The 18,687-nt window shown below is 37.6% G+C and overlaps 2 protein-coding genes across 3 annotated transcripts; one reads left to right on the forward strand and one right to left on the reverse strand.

Moving 5' to 3' along the window:
* The first annotated feature begins 442 nt into the window (after positions 1 to 442).
* Positions 443 to 9,382, forward strand: prrt1 (proline-rich transmembrane protein 1). The gene is made up of 4 exons (XM_077743900.1): positions 443 to 777; positions 4,200 to 4,531; positions 5,256 to 5,447; positions 7,367 to 9,382. The coding sequence occupies exons 1-4, from the start codon at positions 762 to 764 to the stop codon at positions 7,541 to 7,543; spliced, it is 717 nt and encodes a 238-aa protein (XP_077600026.1). The 5' UTR covers positions 443 to 761; the 3' UTR covers positions 7,544 to 9,382.
* A 2,189-nt stretch (positions 9,383 to 11,571) lies between these two features.
* tmem268 (transmembrane protein 268) lies at positions 11,572 to 18,404 on the reverse strand. Of its 2 annotated transcripts, XM_077743638.1 has the most exons (9): positions 18,194 to 18,404; positions 16,991 to 17,084; positions 16,807 to 16,901; positions 16,613 to 16,720; positions 14,597 to 14,749; positions 14,400 to 14,510; positions 13,193 to 13,282; positions 12,884 to 13,081; positions 11,572 to 12,806 (listed from the first exon to the last, which is right to left on the reverse strand). In XM_077743638.1, the coding sequence occupies exons 2-9, from the start codon at positions 17,082 to 17,084 to the stop codon at positions 12,639 to 12,641; spliced, it is 1,017 nt and encodes a 338-aa protein (XP_077599764.1). In that variant the 5' UTR covers positions 18,194 to 18,404; the 3' UTR covers positions 11,572 to 12,638. The 2 variants fall into 2 exon arrangements, with proteins under 2 accessions (XP_077599764.1, XP_077599765.1); XM_077743639.1 differs by lacking the exon at positions 13,193 to 13,282.
* Between the last annotated feature and the right edge of the window lie 283 nt (positions 18,405 to 18,687).

Below are 18,687 nucleotides of genomic sequence, written 5' to 3' on the forward strand. Positions count from 1 at the left end.
GCCTCACAGGGGGGTCCTGGGTTCAAATCCAGGTCGGTCCACCTGTGTGGAGTTTGTATGTTCTCCCCGGGTCTTTGTGGGTTTTCTCCAGGTACTCCGGTTTCCACCCACATTCCAAAAACATGCATTGTTGGCTGATTGGACACTCTAAATTGTGCCTCGGTATGAGTGTGAATGTGATTGGCTGTTTGTCTCATTGTGCCCTGCGATTGGCTGGACACCCATTCAGGGTGTCCCTCACCTCTGGCCTGAAGTCAGCTGGGATAGGCTCCAGCACCCCCTGCGACCCTAGTGAGGATAAAGCAGTTCAGGAAATCTTTTTTTTTTTTAAATCAATCAATAAATCACAGAAACCCATTTAAGAGCAGAAGGAGGGCGGGTGGGATACAGCTAATCCAAACCCAGCCCCTTTATTGAGTTTTAATGGGATGTTCCAGCTCTGTGTTTATTCCCTTCTCTCAGTCACATGTGACTGTCGCTTTAAGACAAGCATCTCCGGTTGCCTGATTGATTTCATATTCACAGACGTGTCGGTGGAGGAACCTTGTTAGAAACACACTGGAGAGAAAGAGAGCGAGAAAGGATACGCAACGCGATCTAGGAGAGAGACAGCTCAGGTTTATCACTTGAAGATGATGGCATCTTAAGGATGGCCTGCAAGCCTAACAATTAAAGGTCAGCACCGTTGTGCATCTTTTGAGAGGATTTTTTTACCATCTTTATCTGCATTGGTGACAACGGCATCATAAGATAAGAGAAGAATGTCGGAAAAACACGGTAAGATCTCGTGTTCATTGAACTGCGCGGTTTTTTTTTTGTGCTGCGTACCTGCAAAGTAATGGCATATCATTTTTTTTTTATTAGAAAAATTCAGCATCCCATTGTAAATGTGCGCATTTTTTTAGCCTACACGATGCGTGGGTGCTGCCAGAGGGAGGACCATCCCCTTGCGGCCTTAAATTACTCCTGAGCGACAATTCATTTAAATGTGTTATGTCTAATATTATTGTTGCCTCACAGTATCCGCGATTAATAACCTAATTTGGGCATGATGTGGGTGCCTGCCATAATGATGTGATGATTTTTTATTTTATTTTATTTTTTCCCTGAACCGCTTTATCCTCACTAGGGTTGCGGGGTGCTAGAGCCCATCCCAGCTACCACAAGGCGGTGCACACCCTTATTTGGTGGCCAGCAAATCGTAGGGCACAAAGAGACTAACATTCACGCTCACAATCATACTTAAGGGCAATTTAGACTGTCCAATCAGCCTATCGTGCATGTCTTTGGAATGTGGAAGAAAACCAGAGTACCCGGAGAAAACCCACACAAACTGTTAGAAACACACAGGAGAGAAAGTGCGAGGAAAAAATATGCAAAGCGATCCAGGAGAGGAACACACAGCTCAGGTTATCACTGCACAAGAACATGCAAATTCCACATAGGTGGACCGGCCTGGATTTGAACCCAAGACCCTCACTGTGAGGCCGACTTGCTAACCAATGTGAATATTAAATAAAGAATTATGTCACTGGTGGAAATGAAATGCGTGGTCAATTCGTCAAAGGATGGAACTCCTCCCACATAATTTTGATTTCCTGCCTTCACTGGTGTTGAATAGGAACAGGTGATGAGCAATGACTAAGCCGCCTGATGGTGTGGTGTCGTGGTTCACTTCAGTGTGGCATGTTCGATTCCCACTATTGGCAGTATGATTGTGAGTCTGTATCTATGTCTGCCATACGGCCTACTGGCGACCAGTCTATGGTGGAGTCTGCCTTTCGCGCAGTCAGTCGGCTCCGGCGTGGGGGGTTGGTTGTCAGTGTTAAATTCTAAAACAAAGTATGATGAACTGCAAGTAAGGTTTTAACTCTCTCTGCTAGCAGAACCCCATCTCTACTACTCGACCGTTGGTTCGATTTTCGACCTCATACCTATAACGCCTCATTCTTGTTTTCTGTTTTGGAGGCTTTTTGGAAGAAAGACAGAAACATAAAAGACAAAATGAGAGGATCAATTATTACAGCAGCAAGAAATGACACTTTGGTATCTGACAATCTTTTTAATTCCTTTCCAAGCAGGCAAAAGTAAGCTTTAAGAAGTGCATCAGTGAGGGTCAATCTTTCCAAAATATGGGGTTTCCTCCTTAGCCCTGCGGCTATTATTATATAGGTACTCTGCTAAGCTTTGAAGTAAATATTACAACTGTAGAACACATGGAAAATTGTTTATAAAGATACGCCAACTAAGCAACAGTAGAAGTAAACACTTTGATAAGTATGCGTGAAGCCAAATGAGCCAGACTTGTAAATTCCCATTTAAATCTCATCTTGAGGCCTGCAATTGATATTATTTTCTATTTGTTAAGTTGTATGGTACTGGTAGAAAAGAGCATTACTTAAAATTATGTAAACAATTGGAATTATAGTTTGAATTATTGAACAGTCATCATCATATTATAGTACTCTTGCACAGCACAGTCTCATTACGTCTAATGTAATAACTATATTTCAATGAAACTGCTTTCACAAAGATAATACTGCTCTATTGGCAGTACGTTTTGATTTAATAGATGATACGAAAATTAGATATAAGCAGTTTTATTTATACAACAGGAATTACTAGTTATATATACACTGAAAAACAAACTGCAGTATTCATAATTTGTGTAATAAAACTTGTATTAGATTTCATTTGATTGCACCAGTGTGCCTGACCCAAATGTTGTGACCAAAAATAGATTTTAATTAAAGTAGGAGTTTGCTGTGTTGAAACTACAACGCACTACAAGCCATTTCTCTATTCAAAATGATTCAAAATGATTACATTCCATACTTTTGATACAGTACACACAAAATTAAGTCTACCTTCAACAAAACATCAGTTTTAACATTGCAATTCTAAGCAAACATATCCACTGAAAAGTGTCTTAATAAAACATTTATGTGGTATTTATGTCATAAATGTTATAATGAGCATTGTACAATCATTTATAATCCAAAAATGAGTAATAAACATACCAATACTTCGCTGTACTGCTTGGCTAAATTAGCAATATGATCGTTTATCAATACAAAACTCCATTTTTACATTAGTGGCAGACTTTAGTAAAGGTGCTTATAATATATATATTTTAAATTACAATTAAAAGTCCCTCAGTCATAAGCATGCCTCATAAAAATCCTTATTTTTTAACGTATCCACATTTATGCATGCATGCTTCAGATATAGTCGAAAGAGGACTATTATGTAAAGTTGGTCCCTAAGCACAAGTCGTCATCTTTCATCACTCAGCTGTTCAGCTCTCTGTCCCTTCAAGACCTCCCATGTCGCCCCTCTTATTTCTATTCCAAACAGTCTATTGGCTTTGCCTCTATTTAAAAATATCATTCCCAGCATCACAGGATCACAAAAAAAAGAGGCGTATTTTGTCTGAAAATCCTGGATGAATGCTCATGTAATGAAAACATTTGGTGTGGATGTCAATCAATGTCATCATTAGCAGACAGAGTTATTCCTACTGGGAAATATCATGGCAATTTCATACCTGTCAACAGTACGTTTTATACATATTTTATACGTTTTTTTACCATTTCATATCATGTACGCCATACACCGACTTTTGTACAGGGATTTTTTTTTAATTGTCAATATTTATGAAAAACCATTTCAACAAGACCGTTTTAGCTAAAATCCAGATAGTCTCGTAGGCTGGTAGCCAACAACGCTACTGACATCAATCGTTGCTATTGTCACGGAATACCAGCAAAAATTATCCTCAATCATATGTATTTTTTTAGCGTTTTGTACGGCAATATCGATAAAGGATGACAGGCGCATGCGTAAATATACATAGAGTAAATATCGTGGAAGCATGCATGGAGAAGCCACATAGTAAGAAACGAGTTACCACGAGTAAACATGCGGCGTACGGTGTTTGTACGGGGGAATCAGAATCATTTATAAGGTCAGTTATCGGCAGAGGTTGACAGGTATGCAATTTTTCCTATACGCATCTCATTTGATGTCATTCTTTCAGATATATGGTGAAAAAGAGGAGTAAATGTTTTGAGATGCATACAAGGAGCTCCCAATAGAGGGACTTTAGGTTTTTCCATGTATTTGTGGGAGTGTTTTGTTCATTCATAGAAAATAATTTAGCATTCTCACTGTTTCCTTTATACCGTCTTCAATCCCAGGCCTCGACGACTCCAGCCGTCAGACAATGCAGCCCCCTCCGTACATCCCTGGCCCGGAAGATCCAAATGTCGTACAGCACCCCAACATGATGCCTTCTGCCCAACCAAGCTATCCCCCACCACTTCTGCCGCCAGGCTCAGAGGGTTATCCTCCAGAGACTCAGTTTCAGTATAACCCAATGGGACCCCCAGGGGGCCCACAAGGCTACACCGTCCAGACTCAGGGCCCAGGAGGAACTATGCCTCATCCTCCTGTGGGATACCTCCAGCCCGGTTATCCTCTTCAGCTGCAACCATGCACTGCTTATGTTCCTGTCTACCCCATGGCGTCAGTGAGTCATATTTAAATCACATAACTGTTTAAGAGGCAATGATAAAATGTAGTATGGGTTATTCATTTTCAAAATTTCAAACTAAAAGACCTTTTAAAAAGGCAATTTTGAATATATGTTTGCAATCTTATGAAGGGCAGCCAGGAAAATGAGTGGTTCGCGATTAGGCCTCAAAGTGGTCAAATGAATTAAAATAATTTACAATTATACAGTAAATATATTGCAATAAAATGTTTACCTAATTTGGGTTCAACAAATTAATGAAGAGTAAATCAAATCAAAGTGGATAAATACAAATTAAAATGATATAAAGTGATACAATTCATTTGTATAAAAATGAAAAGGAAAATATGACTGTGAAATAAAAACAAATAATAAATTTTGTCACAAAATATATTAAAAAAGACAAATTGCAGTCCCATCGACGGCGATAGACGTCATTTCATCATAATTAAAGGAATATAATCGCTATCAACATAACTGAAACGTTGAGGATTAAGAAAGTTGTTGATTGAAATCCAGGTCAGTCCACCTCTAGCCCAAATTCAGTTGTGATAGGCTCCAGCACCCCCTGCGAGACTGGCCACCAATTCAGTGTGTCCCCCGCCTCTAGCCCGAAGTCAGCTGGGATAGGCTCCAGCACCCACCGCAACACTAGTGAGGATAAAGTGGTTCAGCAAATGAAACTAAATGAGAATTTAATGACGTATATTTTCTATTAAAGGGCCAGCCCTACATGCCTGCAACAGGAGGCCACCCACCGATGCCACCGGGTCAGATTCACCCCATGCAGATTCCGCCCAACATCACCTTAATGGATCGCCGGCCACCACATGACTATCTACCAATCGCTGTGCTCACCACAGTGTGCTGCTTTTGGCCTACTGGGATTATTGCCATCATCAAAGCAGTGCAGGTATCTATCTATCTATTTTTTATGTCTGAATTTTATACATCCATCGAAGGCTGTAACAACTCATGGAAAAAATTCCTTTTTAGAATTTTTAATGACCATAATTTTTCCGATTTTTTTCTGTTTCAGAACCTTTATTTAACTAAACACTTGTTTTATGTACTTAGAACAGTAAAGAAGTAAACAATGTTATTTTGTAAGAAAGTAGTCATTCATTTTGGCTTCATTTTTACTTAAAACATGTCTAAACAACTTCGCTTGTTTATTATTTATTACTATTATTAAATTGTTAAGATAATAATTTGTATTAGTTGCCGCTCTACATGTATCCTATCTACGGCAATTCTATCTCAATACATATGCAAAAGCAGCAGGCAGTGCAGGCCCACATGCACCAAACAGATACATTACATAACAGCGCCATTTAGGGGGCAACTAGAGGGGATGCTTTCTTTCTATTTTTTTTTCCGGTGGCCTTGCTCACTCAGCTCAGTTGGCTTTGAGTTAAGTTGAGCTGACAAGGCCTGGTCCTGACTTTCCTATGTAGATGAAGTGGCGAGTGGCCTCTTTCTTTCTGCACGCTCGGTGACATCGATCTGTTTGTGTTTTTGCTGCTCCCCACTCCTGCATCTTCTTGTTACATAATATTCAAATGCACGTTTCTATGGACAAATGTTTGAGTATTCGTCCTTGTATACATTTATTTCTCATTGCTCTTGAGACAATCTATGAAACTAGTAGAAAATAATAACATTTTGCCACTATATGTGCCACTTTTGTCTCGCAAGTGCTGGTAATAATGCTCTGAAAGCCAAGTGGCCCGACTTAACTAATTTTTCAACATGTCAATTTTGACCGGTTTTGATTTGAACTGCATGGTTACTTTGATCTCAATTTAAAGTTGCATTGAGAACAATCATATTACTTTCTCTAATATCATTGGATGGCTAATATGATATGACTGTAAAAACAACACATGTATGCACATAATCATATAGTGAAAATATGTAAATGTTTATATTCTTTATCCTCTGTGAATATACACTTTTTATTCATTAAGCAACTAATGTTTTAACAATTACGCCAAAAACAGTAACAAAAATTTGAATATTGGTTTTTTGAGCTGTTTTATTGTGCTCTTGATGGCCTATCCAAAACTACAAAAGTATTTTAAATGCAATTAGAATTAGTCTTTTTTACCTTCTGTACAATTTAAGGAGGAAATCCAAAATTATATTTAAAAATGTCAAAATGTCCGAAGAAACGTTGAGACATGGTTTCTATCAAGGTTATTGTCATACATAGTAATTAAAATAACAATAACACTAAAAATGATAACAATAACAATAACTAATAACGATGATAGTGATAATAATAATAACAATATTAATTGTTTTTTTAAAGCTGTTTCCTCAATAATTATAATGGGTCCACTTGTGTAAGGCAAAAACTTGTGTAAGTCAAAGACAAATTTAGGAAGTTTTCTCATAAATCTTTTAATGCACAAATTTCATCCAGAGTTTGTCCTATCACCTTTCTGTATGGTGAAAGAACCACCTTGTTTCAGTAATTCTGAGGTCAAGGGTTTGATCCCAGCTCGGTCCTAACTGTGGAATTTGCAAAAACATCCATGACAGGCTGGTTGAACACTCTGAATTGCCCTTGGGTATGAGTATGAGTGGGCATAAATGGTCGTCTGTGTCATCGTGCCCTACGATTGGCTGGGTACTGATTCAGGGTGTCCCCAGCCTGGTGCCTGTAGTTGCCTAGGATGGGCTGTAGCAACCCTAATGACCCTTAACTAGTGAATGAATTAAAAAAAACGTATACGAACGATTCATTTCTTCACGTTTATATTGACTAAGTACAGATAATCCTAGAATCTGGATTCCTAACATGCCATTTTATCATTCCTTGTTTAGGTGCGTACAGCCATCGCCAGAGGGGACATGGTAACAGCAGAGATCGCTTCCCGCGAGGCCCGCAACTTCTCTTTCATCAGCCTGGCCGTCGGTATCGCCTCCATTGTGCTATGCACCATCCTCACCGTGGTAGTCATTATCGCCTCGCAGCATCACGACGACGACTGGGAACCGTAGCGAGACGGCGGGGGGGCAGGGAAGAAGCAGGCAATGTGAAACATCAGCTTAGATAATTATATGGAAACAGGAGCACTGATGACATGCACTGCTACTACTTGCAGCGACACACACACAACCACATGACCAATCACTCTGCCAACGTCCAAACATATTGCCAGCCAAAACAACCAATTCCACAGGATGTCCAAAAATGCCAAATACAAACTGTTATCCTAATATTTATATTGCGCTGCATTCATTTGTGTCATAGTAGCAGTGACACGAAGATATCCATGTCGCAAAACTACAGTATATATGAATATTTAACTAAATATAAGGAGAATATTTACAGTATAGGAGTATTTTGAGGTGTAGATAAATGTCATGTTGGAATAATGTGCTGCTATTGTATTTTTGATGATACACTTGTGTAAGGGACTCAAATTCAAGAGTCAAAGGGGAGTGGATCATTACACATTTAACATGCCAAATGTAGGCTAGTGGACAAAGTGAGTATACATGGGCTAACATGGCTTGGTTTGGGAAATGTTTCGTATTTGCTGTCCAATGGTACAGTGTATAATGTGTACAGTGTTCCCTCGCTACTTTGCGCTTCAGCTATCGCGGACTCAGAGCTTCGCAGACTTTTTTCAGGAAAAAAATAATAAAAAATGTAAAGATAATAAGTTAAAATTATAAATTGCATCATTTTACAAGAGGTGGAAACAAAATATTCAATAAGAATTAGTAATTGCATCCAAAAAAGGCCAAAGAAATGGTCAATAACATGGTGAGAGTTCAGGAATCACATTGATGACGTCATGGCTGCTTACAGGCGCATCTTCACCGCCCAAAAAAAACAATGTTCACAACTCCCAATAACGATGTTTATTACGTGCTAAAAAACTGCAGAAAATCCTCCATCCGGACTACTATGATGTTTTTGCTTGGTGGTGCTTTTGTGCACGGTTTATACGTTTCTTTAAGCATTTTTGAAGGGGCACGCCTACTTCGCGGAAATGCAGTTATTGCGGGGGGTCCCGGTCCCCATTAACCGCGATAAGCGAGGGAACACTGTATTTTTTTTTTTTAATCTTTAGAAATCCTATGATTGACTGAGCTAACATATTGTGTGGCCATGGGCTGGAATTCAATACCTTACTATATTATTAGCATTATTAGATTCTTGAAAGATGATTCAGCTTCTTATAGTTCAAGTAGTGCATGTCAATAAATGCCTTTGTTGTGAAGCCATTTAATTTTTTTAAAAAAGATTCTTGCAAAAATGTATTTAGTAGTGACAACAAGAAAATGGGTTCAATCTAGTCATTGCTCTATGTTAATATCTCATTCTTAGAAGCGTATTGGATCATATTGTGTTGCACCTGGACACGTTACTATGAGACGGTAGTGATTAGGAGATAACATAAGGTTGCACGCTATCCCTGGTTTAATTTATTTCATCGTCAATAGAATTATGGATGGATGGGTGCTTGCTGTGCATGTGTGCTAAGATAGACTGTAGATGGAATTTCCCTTCAAGTGTGGTTGTTGTAGTGTAGCAAGAGACATCAACAGTGCAGAGAATGCATTAACTTATTATTTATAATAGAAGAAAGAGATGAAATCTATTCATAATGTCTGAAATGATTGGCAGTGCTTTGGTTTGTATGAAATGTGAAAGTGTGTCTGCTTTTGTCTCATCCTGATGAAACCTTGGACCTATAGTGTTTTAATTTTGGGTTGCTGGTCGGTCCACATATCTGTTCCACTTCCTCATTCCCCATTTTGATCAAATTGTTAAGATTATTTGTGTTCTTCTATATAGACGCTATTATTAAAATAACTTAACAATGGTGCCTTGAGATACAAGTGTTTCAATTTACGACTTTTTTTTTTTTTTTTTAAATATAAGAATTCGCCACGGGAATGGTATTTAGCTGTGATTTTTAGAAGCAAATGTTTGAAATTTTAAGAACGGCTTGACCTTGTATCCCAAGACTTCATATGTAATCATTCATTTTCTGAAGCACTTATTCTCACAAGTCACGGGGGTGCTGGAGCCTATTCTAGCTGACTTGGGGGACAAGACGGGGGACACCCTGAAATAGTGGCCATCCAATCGCAGAGCATCAAACGACGAACAACCATTCACGCTCGCTCACTTTCATACCTAAGGGCAATTTAGAGTGCTCAACCAGCCTACTTTGCCTGTTTTGGAAGGGTTTTTCCGGAGTACCCGGAAAAAACCACGCAAGACCAGGGAGAACGTGCATATATATATATATATATATATATATATATATATATATATATATATATATATATATATATATATATATATATATATATATATATATATATATATATATATATATATATATATATATATATATATATATATATATATATATATATATATATATATATATATATATATATATATATATATATATATATATATATATATATATATATATACACACATATATGTATATATATATATACACATATATGTATATATATATATATATGTATAAATATATGTGTGCACTTGAGTATTAGTCACGAGCTCAGCCAAACTAGTTTAAATTATACCCAAAAAGTGTGACTTATAGTCCGTAAATCACAGTATTCATGGATGAAAGAAAGTATGATGTTGCTTAAAAACTCACTCCTACTGCTTGTTTCTTTTGTTGTTGTTGTTGTTTTGTTCTTTTGCTATGCATTTCTATGGTTGGATTGGGACAAAACATGATTAAAAGTCAATATATTTTGCTTCACTATTTTTTTCCGACTATTTTTTTATAGTTTTAGGAACCACAGCTGCCAGTATTTGTCCGTAAATGATAGTTTCTCGTTTTGCTTTTTAACAATGCAGTTTAGGTTAGAGTAGTGAACACTCTAACTTCTCCATAGCTGTGAATGCAAATAAGAATGGCTGTTTGTTATGTCCATAAGGTATCACACTTGTTGGTGTCAGACTGTATAAACATAAGACACTCCAAAATCGATGCAACGAATGTGGAAATATGAGCAAAGTTTGATATACAGTACATATAATTTGGGAAAAAAATATATGTTAAATTAAAAAGGAAGAACAGAACACAAACTATCCAAAATGTCAGCAAGTCATACTAATAGCCCTTAAAAAATATTAAAGCATAAATTGCACAGCCGTGTTGCTGTTAAGTGCATAATGCACAGATATAAATGTGTTTTAATAAACTTTCACTTTCACATATCTAGTTTAGATAGCGCAAAAAATGCAGTGCTTTTCTTTCTCATGCAAATATTTTTTCTCCAGTTTGTGTTGTGAGCTTAAATCTTGTTTGATTTCAATTGACAATGTCATGCAAGTGATTCTTTTTTTTTTCAAGGTCAAGGAATTATAAAATGTACACTTCTCTTTTTAAATTGTGGTTATTTGTTCAAGGTTGTGTTTCACAGGAGTTGAGCTGTTTTGAGTGATGAATAAAATATCGGAATTACAGTCTGTGAACGACAACTTGGAGGACACAGCATCTTTTTCTTTGAGTATTTATATGTGTGTTTTCTACCTCTGTGTGTCTCTCTCCAACCTCTCACTAAAAAGCTATTTATAGCTGACCCCTTTTCCTGCTCCTGTGTCTTTTTCCCCTCTTGCTCTCATATGCCATGACAGTATTTCTCCCTAACATGTTTATATTCTTTTACTTCTTGGGATTAAAACTAAACTAACTTGAAAACATTGGAGATAATGCAACAGAGAAATGAGTTCAGCTCAAGTCAGAGCACAAAATTAGATAGAATAAAATAGACTGGATTATCGATAACAGCGTGAATTGACCTTTTTCTAAATATCATTCATCATCATTCATTTTCCGAATGGCTTTATCCTCACCATTCACACTCATGCAATTTTAGGGTGTCCAATCAGCCTACCATGCATGTCTTTCATACCTTTCAACTTGTACGTTTTATACATATTTTATACGTTTATTTACTATTTCAAATCATGTACGCCGTACGCCGACTTTTGTATGGGGAAAAAAATGTTTAAAAAAAAATCGCCAATATTTATGAAAACCGATCTCAACAAGACCGTTTTGGCTAAAATCCAGATAGTCTCATAGGCTGGTAGCCAACGACGCTACTGTCATTGATCGTTACTATTGTCACGGTATACCAGCAAAAATTATCCTCAATCATATGCCTTTTTTTAGCGGTGCGTACGGCAATATCGATAAAGGATGACATGCGCATGCGTAGATATACATAGAGTAAATATCGTGGAAGTAAGCATGGAGGAGCCACCTAGTAAGAAACGAGTTACCGCGAGTAAACATGCGTTGTACGGTGTTTGTACAGTTTTTGGGGGTTTGTACGGGGAATCATAATCATTTATAAGGGCAGTTATCAGTAGAGGTTGACAGGTATGCATGCAGGCCCAGGTAGAACATGCAAACTCAACACAGGTGGACCGACCTGGATTTGAACCGAGGTCTCCCGTTGTGAGGCCGACGCACGAACCACTGAGTCGCTGGGCCATCCACGATTTGATGAATGTGAAGATTATAATCAAGAATATCGTCATTGTATGAAAATTAAATGCATGGTATAATATACTCAATCATGTCTCCCCACTTGGTACCCTGCATTGGCTGGGACCTAACAACCCTGACGAAGACAAACGGAATGGAAAATGACCCTTGTGAGTACTAAGGGGTTCAGAAAACGAGATGCTGTTAGGATTATTAGTTTTATATTGTTATATATTTGCTTACAATGAAGAATGCTTTGCTTTACAATTAAACTTAGTTTCATATTATCATTATATGGTTGCTTGCAATGAAGTAAATGCTTTGCTCCTAAGAACTTGAGGTAGACTAAATATTGAAACACCTTGGACTGCTTGGAATGGACTAAGTAAAGAAGATTCAAAACACTTTGAGCTGCACATGACTTTCAAACCTTCATTTGTTTTGACTATATTGACATTTCACTTACTTGAGAGGCACGCCCCCAGCACCTCCCAAGCTCCGCCCTTGCTTGAGTCATTCACAAATTATTTTTGCACTGTGTTTCCACTTGTCCACTGGGGTCCTTTTCTGCTTTCAGTCAGTTTTTTTTGCTATTCAAGAATCTTGAGCTTGATGTACTGGCAAAGGCAAAATGGCGCAGTGGTGCAGTGATTACTCTGGGGTCGCATGTGGTGGTATGATCGTCCAGACAGCCTATCAGAGACCAAAAGCTTCACATAAGCAGCACTGTAGATCATCAGCAACTGGTGGGCTTGAATCTATAACAAAAGACCAATGTATTGGACTTTTATTTTTCATTTTTTACAAGGTGTGGGGTTTTTATAACTTGTTTTACCTGAGCTGGTAGAGATGCCTCAGGAATAAGACTGTAGTTTGTTGTGAATTTAGAGGAAGAAGAGGAACCACATTCTTCATTTCTCAAGAGTGGTCTTTCCTCTTGAGGTCCTTGTTCTTCATTAGAATGACCTTTAGGATCTTTACACATGATTTCAGTCATTAGGACAAGATGGGACATCTTCTTCTTCAACTTGCTCTAGTGAATAGTGGACAGCAAATAAGGCAAAGCACAATTTAATCTTCAGGTGTACATTTTCATTGAATTATGTTGATCCATTATAAAGACCAATGGACACAGATCGCTCACCCAGGTGTCATTGCCCGTTAAACTGTTCTCCTCTAGAGTTTCGGTCAGTGTTCGCAAACAACGAGCCATGTCCCAGTATACAAAGTACAGCTACCAAAAGGAATGAAGAAAGTTAACAAATTAGTACTCCAGTCCTCAATGATATTTTGCCGATGTACATCTTCCCAATTCTCTCATGTTTATTCTTGTTCTTGATCCCATCCTCACTTATTATCTCCACAGTAAAAAGGTGCTAGGTTTGAGTCTTTATGGAGTTTTCAAAATCCCCCTTATGCCATTTTGTGAAAACATGCTTTTCAGGTGGGTTATAAATGTATTTTTATTTTTTTTCAGTTGTGAAATAGTTAGGTCAAGGGTAGGGAACATATGGCTCGAGAGCCATATATGGCTCTCCACTAACCTGCACTAACCTATTTTTGTACTTTAAAAGTGGTGAAATGACAAAAAAATCACACATTTTTATATATTTATACTTTTCAATACTGAAAATGTCAAAAAGGTTCCCGAACCCTGAGATATGGCTCGAGAGCCATATATGGCTCTCCACTAACCTGCACTAACCTATTTTTGTACTTTAAAAGTGGTGAAATGACAAAAAAATCACACATTTTTATATATTTATACTTTTCAAGACTGAGAATGTCAAAAAGGTTCCCGACCCCTGAGATATGGCTCGAGAGCCATATATGGCTCTCCACTAACCTGCACTAACCTATTTTTGTAATTTAAAAGTGGTGAAATGACAAAAAATCACACATTTTTATATATTTATACTTTTCAATACTGAGAATGTCAAAAAGGTTCCCGACCCCTGAGTTAGGTGTTACTAATTTCAGCTCATCTATGACCCCTAATGATGTTTACTTCATGTGTAGAAAGGAGCGGCTTAATTAATACGTTTTTATGCTGCAAAAAAAGTGAGATGACAAAAATAATGGATAAGGAAAAACTAATTTTAAAATTTCTATACTACTACAAAAAGACTAAAAAAAAAACAGGTCAATTTTAGGGTTTTGGAGCATTCAATGAACTTCCCTGATTGTTTTTCTATAGTTTGTAGTTACACACTTTTTATTAGTATTTATTTAGATCTATTAGACCACACAAGACAGGTCGAGGGATCAAGTGAGCTGACTTGGAAAACAATTATTCGAAGTAAATTAGGACTTTCTATCACAACACTATATGTCAAATTCACAGGACCGACCTGTATGCTTCCTTTGCAGTTGTGAACCCAGTCTGCCACGGCTACCAGTAGTTTGTGCTTCACCATCATCTCATTCACTTGAATTAGCCGTACATCCAAGTTAATATTTATCTGTCAAAGACACCATATACATAAATGTGTTCAATTCAAAATAGCATTCTGTTCAAAGAATACTGAATGAAAGATTTTTAATTTACCTCTTTTTTATTGTGGTGGAGAACAAAAATTATAGCAGTAGTGAGGAAGATGGAAATCAGGCTGACACAAAGGCACAGGATCCAATAGTCGCTGATGGTCATGTATAGGCGCAGCGTTGAAAACACGGCACACCACAATACTATATACAGAAACTGCAGAAATGACAGTTTGCATTATAAAGATGTTTGTGTGTAAGACAATAATGTATATCATTGTACCATATTTTCCGCATGATAAGTCGCTACTGAAAGACTTACATTTTCACAAAAGCCTGCACTGTGCCTCATAATCGGATGCGCCTCATATTTAATGATCAATACTGGATGAAATACACCATAGCACAGCTTCATCGACATTGTAGATGTATAACACAACCCCAAATACTACTACTATTAATACTACTATGGCTCTATGTATAACACCCCCCTATTATTACAGATTCGTGTGTGTACAACACAACCCACTACTAGTATTACACCCCCATGTAGTGGAGGTACAACACCCCCATATTACTATTACTACAGATAAATTTTGTGTATGTATAACGAAACGAGTGGATGTATAATATGCCATATTATTAATACTACAGATTTATCAAGTGTATGTATAACAACCCCCATTACTACTACTACGGCTACTACTTCTACTACTACTACTCCCTTTACTACTGAAACTACTAGTACTACTGCTACTGCTACTACTACTGCTACTACTTCTACTACTACTACTCCCTTTACTACTGGAACTACTAGTACTACTGCTACTGCTACTACTGCTGCTACTACTACTACGACTGGTACTGGTACTGCTGCTAGTACTACTACGACTGGTACTGGTACTGCTGCTAGTACTACTACGACTGGTACTGGTACTGCTACTGCTACTGCTACTGCTACTGCTACTGCTGCTACTACTACTACTACTACTACTACTACTACTCCCTTTACTAATGAAACTACTAGTACTACTGGTACTGCTACTACTACTACGACTGGTACTGCTACTACTACTACGACTGGTACTGCTACTACTACTACGACTGGTACTGGTACTGCTACTACTACTACGACTGGTACTGCTACTACTACTACGACAGGTACTGGTACTGCTACTACTACTACGACTGGTACTGCTACGACTACTACGACTGGTACTGCTACTACTACTACGACTGGTACTGGTACTGGTACTGGTACTGCTACTACTACTACGACTGATACTGGTACCTGTACTGGTACTGGTACTGGTACTGCTACTACTACTACTACTACGACTGGTACTGGTACTGGTACTGGTACTGGTACTGCTACTACTACTACGACTGGTACTGGTACTGCTACTACTACTACGACTGGTACTGGTACTGGTACTGGTACTGCTACTACTACTACGACTGGTACTGGTACCTGTACTGGTACTGGTACTGGTACTGGTACTGCTACTACTACTACGACTGGTACTGGTACTGGTACTGGTACTGGTACTGCTACTACTACTACGACTGGTACTGGTACTGCTACTACTACTACGACTGGTACTGGTACTGCTACTACTACTACGACTGGTACTGGTACTGCTACTACTACTACGACTGGTACTGGTACTGCTACTACTACTACTACTACTACTATGACTGGTACTGGTACTGCTACTACTACTACTACGACTGGTACTGGTACTGGTACTGGTACTGGCACTGCTACTGCTACTGCTACTGCTACTGCTACTGCTACTACTACTACTACTACTACTACTACGACTGGTACTGGTACTGCTGCTACTACTACTACTACTACTACTACTACTACTACTACTACTACTACTATTACTACTACGACTGGTACTGGTACCGGTACTGCTACTGCTACTGCTACTGCTACTGCTACTGCTACTGCTACTGCTACTGCTACTGCTACTACTACTACGACTGGTACTGGTAATGATAAAATGTCAAATCTTCCTTTTGATAATGTGTGTGACAATGCATATAGTACATTAAAATGGACCATCCATACCGGTGACATTAAGATATGGAAGAAGGAAGAGTTGAAAATCATATATCTTTTGACTGAAGGAACTTCCAAGGCTGTTTTTAAGGGCACCTCAATTTCTGTCATTGGAATCTAATGTGAAAAGAAAGTTTTTACAATCGTTAAAAACTCAACTACAGAAAGATATGCTATGGTGGACACTTAATGACGTATGGGACCTGAAATCCATTCCTTTCCAATGTGGTGCTGCATAGTGAGAGGTCAAAGGTGGGGTTTAATAGGGAACAGCTTGGAATTGCCAGAACACACTGACCTAAAGCAGGGGAGAGAAGTTGTGTGTGTTAGTATTAACACATATAGTATAAGAAATATACTGTATTTAGATAAATGATTTGAACATACCATTTCCCCATTTGGGTTTATCATTTTTATGTGTTTGAACTTCATCCACGTCACTCTCTTCCATCAAATGATCATCAGAATTCTGATCTTCCATCTTGTTCAATATAAATATAATTTATTTTACATTTTGTACAGGTTTTATGTAATAAAAAGAACGGCCCTATTACAGTTAATATCATTGTAACATGCACAATGTGAGCGTTATTCTCAGATATGGGCCAATTGCGGTTAGGTTAGGCATTCTGCACTTGTTAACTCTCACTTTTGAGCAAAATTTTCCATATTTTGACTTTTTATATGGACACGGTATGCAATTTTTTTTCCTGTTCTGTTATACATCACATCATATTTACATCTTGCATTCATTCATTCTTTGTTATGAGGAATTCGATGTGATAACCCTAATTACAGTTTGGTTTTTAAATTGGATTTGGATAATTTTAGAATATGTGAACAATGAATAGAACATCCTTTAAATCCCAAGGCCATGGAAATCTACAAATTAACACTAAAACTTGGAATCAAAAACACAAAAGTGGCACTAAATTAACATCGAGAAAGAGATTCAAGTAAAAAGCAACAATAAGCAATCAAAAAACATTTTTTTTCCTTGATGATATGTTACACGTAATTATTCGTTCTATAAAAACTTGATGCATTCCAAAAAGGAAGGAAATTACATAATTGTTTTTTTTTATTTTAAAGAAGTCCTTATGAAGAAATTTAGTAAAAAGAAGAACTAAGATCTGCCATTTTTGTCGTTGCATTCTTTTTAAACTCGAGAGAAAACAAATACTCATTCAAAATGAAGATAAGCCATATCTCTTCATTACACTCTTACATGCTTTTTTGTCTCTTTCCACAACTCTCCCCTTTCCAGTTTAATGTATTTAAAAAACAGCACCAGCTATAACAAATTCTTCAATCACATTTTAACACAGAACTGTCATATTAAAGATTTAACTCCACCCAGTTACTATTTATGTGTCAAATTCTATTTATTTGCTTTTATTCCGACTGCCATTTACTCAAGTTACGCTTAAGTCAAGCCTTTTTGGATGTGATATGTCCGCAAATACTCAATAAAAGTTATATATAGTCTTTCAGCAACTTTATTTTTGTAATATAGATCTGTTTATATTAAAATTAAAGAGGATATGTTAAAGAAAAGGAAAAAAAGATCATGATAAAAATACATCCTACCTTCTATGCTGCTCTAAATCAATATCAACAATGCTGTGAAGATTTTTTTATGAAATTCCATTTTTTTCCTGTTGTTTCCTGTCATTTCTCGAAGGGAAAGTCAGTGAGACTGGAGCGTGGAATTTATATGTGATATTCACATGTAGATGTGGCTCTCAGCTTCTCTCTTTTGCTCTCTCTCTCTCTCTCTCTCTCTCTCTCTCTCTCTCTCTCTCTCTCTCTCTCTCTCTCTCTCTCTCTCTCTCTCTCTCTCTCTCTCTCTCTCTCTCTCTCTCTCTCTCTCTCTCTCTCTCTCTCTCTCTCTCTCTCTCTCTCTCTCTCTCTCTCTCTCTCTCTCTCTCTCTCTTTGCTTGTGATTCAGCTCAGCATGGCCCCATGACTACTGGAATGCTGTTCATGTTTCCACACAATCCTACTTTCCTACTAGCGTGACCATGACAGGGTTTTTTTTTGTATAATGAGATGTTGTATTCTTAATGATAACAATTAAAAAT

Source organism: Stigmatopora nigra, chromosome 21 (genome assembly GCF_051989575.1).
Source record: "Stigmatopora nigra isolate UIUO_SnigA chromosome 21, RoL_Snig_1.1, whole genome shotgun sequence".
NCBI lineage: Eukaryota > Metazoa > Chordata > Actinopteri > Syngnathiformes > Syngnathidae > Stigmatopora > Stigmatopora nigra.